Raw genomic sequence first — 4,945 nt, 5'->3', positions numbered from 1 at the left:
ATTACCAATATTAAAAATAAGAGGGCAAATGACTACAACTCTTGAAGTCATTAAAACAATAGCATACCAAGCATTAGTAGCTCACACTTGTAATTTTGGCTACTCAGGAGGCTGAAATCTGAGGATTGTGGTTCAAAGCCAGCCCAGGGAGTTAAGTACATGAGTCTCTTATCTGCAATAAGTGACCAAAAAGCTGAAATGGAGCTGTTGTTAAAATGGTAGAAAAAAAGCTTAAGGACAGTGCCCAGATCCTGAATTCAAGCCCCAGGACAGGCACACAAAACAAAAGAAAATAAAATACAGATAACTGCAGAAGTCAGTGAGAAAAAAAATAAATGCATAATAGGGAAAAATCAGCAAAACTTAAAATTGTTCCTTTAAATCTTCAGCCAAAAATAAAATCATGCATCAAAGTCAGGAAATATTCCTGACCAATTACCAATATTAAGAACAAGAGGATGAATTACTACAGCTTTTAAAGTCAATAAAACAATATCAACCCAGGGGCAGCTCACACTTGTGATCCTAGCTACTCAGAAGACTGAGATTTGAGGATACAAGTTCAGTGAAACCTTATCTCCACTTAATTACCAAAAAAGCTCATGCCCTGACCCCAAACCAGCAAAATCAACAACAAACAACAACAACTAAAAAAAAAAATAAAGCCAGAGCCAGGTGCTGGTGGCTCATGCCTATGATCCTAGATACTCAGGAGGCAGAGTTACCTGGATCACAGTTCAGAGGCAGCCTGGGCAGGAAAGTCTGTGAGAATCTTATCTCCAATTAACTATCCAAAAAAAAAAAGCTGAAAGTAGAGTTGTGGTTCAAGTGGCTTAGTGCTAGCCTTGAGCACAAAAGCTCATGAACAGCACCCCAGCACCAAAAATAATAACAAAAAAATTAAAAATAAAAAAAAACAAAACAAGTGACATACCTTTGTGTCACGCCTGTAATCCTACTCAGGAAGCTGGGTTACCAGGATTACAGTTCAAAGCCAGCCCAAGGAGAAAGTCTGAGAGACTCTTATCCCAGATTAACCATCCAGGGGGGGAAAAAAAAAAGCTGAAACTGGAGCTGTGGCTTAGGTGATGAGTACTAGCCTTGTGCACAAAAAATTCAAGGACAGTGCCCCATCTGAGTTTATGCCTTTATGCCCTAGGACCAGCACCAAAAATAATAAATAAAACAAAACAAGGTACCTGTGTTTCACACCTGTAATCCTAGTGATTCAAGAGGCTGAGTTACCAGGATCACAGTTCAAAGCTAGCCCAAAAGAGAAAGTCTATGAGACTCTTATCTCCAATTAACAACAAGAACAAAAAAATCCCACACGCTAATCTTGAGCCAAAAAGCTCAGAAGACAGCACCTGGGCCCTGAGTTTGAGACCCAGGACAGGCACAAAAACAAAAAAGAAAAAAGCAAATTGAGCAGTATTGCGAGTAACTTTATGCAAATGAATTCAATGTTTGAACGAAATGGACAAATTCCTTGAAAGGCACAAATTATGTCGCTGTAAACACCACAGATTTTGGACATTCCAGGTAGAATCGGGGAATGGCAACATTGTAGATCCTTTCTTTAAAGCGCTGTAAATAGAAGGTATAATATCCTTCTATATAGCCTGATATTGTACTGAATATGGTACAGCCGAAATATTCATACTTCTGACCTGGGGTGAGTGTTGGAAGCTCATCCTCTACTCCAGGCCCTCGAATAACTTCGACATCTCCGTTAGAATTGGTCACTTTCAAACAGCAACTGTACAACTGACAAACCTCATCAGGAAGTGCATCTCTTGACATTTCCACCTTGATTTGGTATGAGAAGAAATACTGAGGTGGGTTAATAGAGCTGAGTTCTGGCAGGAATGATGTAGAAACTGAAACTGTAATGTCCCCGGTTGTTGCTACACAGTCTGGATCTTGCATATATCTCAAAATTTGGTTTCTGGTGACAAGGAATCTACCAGATACGACATCATTAACGTAAGAAGTAAACCAATCAGTAAAAGAAGAACCGGTGATAAACATTTCAATATCAGAACTCTGAGTCATTTGCTCTGAACGATGGTAGAAAACTTCATTTTTGTTTCGGCCTTCTGCTGCTTCCACAGCTAGGTATTGAATCAAACCAGTATGTACACAGAAAGTTAAAGGCAGACAGTATTTCAGTCCCCGTTTTGGCTGGAATCCTCCAGCAGCCAGCATAGCATCTAAAAAATCTTCAGAACGCTGGTGATCTAGCAGTTGGATAGTTCCGAACAACCCAGGAACCACTAACTTTTGACCATTGTGAATACGGAATGAACACCGGTAATCATCCGGAAGCTTGCAACCAATCTGGGCCTCAATGGCGTCAAGCTCTTCCTCACTGAGGCCTTCTTTCAGAGACAAAACTATTAGAGGGCACCGGGACCACAAATATTTCTTGAGGTCATTCCAGGCCTTTCTAATAGTGGCATAATGGTCAATGTATCTTCCTACATCCAAATAAAAGCCTATGAAGAGAGATTTCCAGCACTCATTCTTCTGTACTTTATCTTCCTCAGTTACCAACCAATACTTTGTACAGTACCTTCTCCACAGCAGATCATAACTTGCTATCTGATTAAATCTTCGATTGAGGAGACTACAATTGACGAGATCTCGGTAGTCCAAAAGAGTAAAGATGGTAAGCAGGGGATCGGCAGGCAGCGACTCCAGGGTCACCACAGACGGCTCTCCCTCAGCGGTCGCCATCTTCTCTCACAGGACAAAGCTCGCTCCTGCGCAAAGCCTGCTGGGTATATCCTGTAAGGCCCCGCCCCATAACGTCACATCTGGCCCCTCCTCTATTACCGCCGTCTTACATGGGTTAGTCCAGTCCACGCTTGCTGTGTGGCTTCTTGCAGCCTGCTTGTATGCCTGCCATCTTCTCTGTTCCAACCCTCAGCTATCTTGCCTGAATCCGTCCCCATGGCTACCATCTTGTCTGGCCGGGCCCTCCAAGCTGTTACCTTGCCTGGCCCAGCCCCCATGTCCGCCATCTTGTCTAGCTCCGCCCTCATGGAAGCCATTTTGCCTGCCTGGCCCCGCCCCTATGGCCACCATTTTGTCAAGCCTGGCCCTCACAGTTCTATTATCCGGCCCCTCCCCCATGGCCACCATTTTGTCTAGCGCGGCCCTCACAGCTATCTTGTTTGACCCTGTACCCATGGCGCTATTTTATCTCGCCCAGCCCTCATGACCCATCTTTTCTAACTCTGCCCTCCTATCTTACTGGGCCCCGCCCCCATACCTGCCATTTTGTCTAGCGCGGCCCTCACAGCTATCTTGCCTGGTCCCGCTCCCAAGGCCTACATCTTGTCTAGCCATGCCCTCATAGAAGCCATCTTGCCTGCATAGCCCCGCCTCCATGACCTCCATCTTCTGTAGCCCGGCCCTCACAGATCTCTTGCCTGGCCCCATAACTATGGCCACCATTTGTCTAGCTCCGCTCTAACAGCTATGTTGCTTGGCTCTGTCCCCATGGTGCCATCTTTTCTATCCTTGCTCTCATGGCCATCATCTTCTCTAGCTCGGCCCTCATATCTATCCTGCTAGGCCTCACCTCCATGGCCACCATCTTGTCTAGTCCTCCCACCCTCACACAGCTCTCTTGCCTGGCCCTGCCCCCATGACCGCCATCTTGCCTAGCCCTCCCCTTTCAGCTATCATACATTGCCGCTCCCACATGGCCATCATCTTGCCTAGCTCAGTTCTCACAGCTCTCTTGCCTGGATCCGCTTCTATGGACGCCATTGTGTCTAATCCGGCCCTCACAGATACTATGTTTTGACCCTCCCACATGGCCACCATCTTGTCTAGCCCTGCCCTCCTAGAAGCCATCTTGCCTCCATGGCCCCTCCCCTAGGGCCGTCTCATCTAGTCTGGACCTCACAGCTATCATGCCTGGACCTTCCCACATTGCCGTCATCTTGACTAGCTTGGCCCTCACACTTGGCTGGCCCCGCCCCTATGGCCCCATTTTGTCTGACAACAACTTGGTCTTTTTCTGCCCTGCCCTATGGCTGGAACGTACAGCACAGGTTTCTACATATGATGATGACTAGCATGAAGAATTGAATTGATTCTCTTTTATCGTAAGTAAAGAAAATAGTTATAGCGTATCCCTCTAGATTTAACCAAAGGAAAAGTACTAAAATAAATATTAATGGACCAGTATTTATATATGCCTTTAGATTACAATTTATGAATTCGGTTTGGTGGTACATGTCTGTAATTCTACCTACTGGAGAGGTGGTGGAAAATCACAGAGGCCACAGGAAAAAGGTAGTCACCATATCCAGAAAAACAAATCACTAAGCAAATGGACTGGAGATATTGTTCAAGTGGTAGGTAACTTGCCTAGCAAATTTGAAAACTTGAGTTGAATTGCCAGTCCCATTAAAAAAAACCCTTTATGAATTATTTTCAAGTGCTCTTTAATACAAGCGAAGGTAGTAAGGAAGTTTGGCCACATATTGATTCAGTATTTTTAAGATGCGTAAACCAAGGTCTAGTGAGCTCAAATGAAGTGGTGTGTTGCAAGATTAGTATTAACAGCTCCAGGATTGTTAGGGTTTTTTTTTTTTTTTTTTTTGGTACATTACTAGTCCAGTTAGGAAAAGCAGGCTATTACAAATCAATTGTTTCTGCCTTTTGCAAGTGAAGTTTCCTGGTGGTTAAGATAAATGAACATTTGCTTAGAGTTAACCTGCTTAGTGAAAATGATTAAAACTAAAAATCATCATGTTGAGCATGATAAACCAAGTTCAAGAAGCTATATTGCATGTTTTCACTTATTTGCGGAGTATAGAACTAAAATAATGATGATGAGGCTATGATGATGAGGATAAGAATAGTGGTGGTGGGTCATGAGCATAAAAAGGAGACTGTCCAGGAGGTGACCAGCAAGATGAGGAGA

General features: G+C 43.9%; 1 protein-coding gene across 2 annotated transcripts; it reads right to left on the bottom strand.

Moving 5' to 3' along the window:
- Positions 1-1,484: 1,484 nt before the first annotated feature.
- Positions 1,485-2,739, bottom strand: LOC138839659 (F-box only protein 3-like). Of its 2 annotated transcripts, XM_070039233.1 has the most exons (2): positions 2,631-2,739; positions 1,485-2,540 (listed from the first exon to the last, which is right to left on the bottom strand). In XM_070039233.1, the coding sequence occupies exons 1-2, from the start codon at positions 2,737-2,739 to the stop codon at positions 1,504-1,506; spliced, it is 1,146 nt and encodes a 381-aa protein (XP_069895334.1). In that variant the 3' UTR covers positions 1,485-1,503. The 2 variants fall into 2 exon arrangements, with proteins under 2 accessions (XP_069895334.1, XP_069895333.1); XM_070039232.1 differs by having other exon boundaries at positions 1,485-2,739.
- Positions 2,740-4,945: the final 2,206 nt, after the last annotated feature.

The sequence above is a fragment of the Dipodomys merriami genome, unplaced genomic scaffold (genome assembly GCF_024711535.1).
Source record: "Dipodomys merriami isolate MVZ:Mamm:240054 unplaced genomic scaffold, mDipMer1.0.p SCAF_3, whole genome shotgun sequence".
Lineage (NCBI taxonomy): Eukaryota > Metazoa > Chordata > Mammalia > Rodentia > Heteromyidae > Dipodomys > Dipodomys merriami.
The sequence above is the reverse complement of the archived record's forward strand: the minus strand, read 5'-3'. Positions and strand labels throughout refer to the sequence as shown.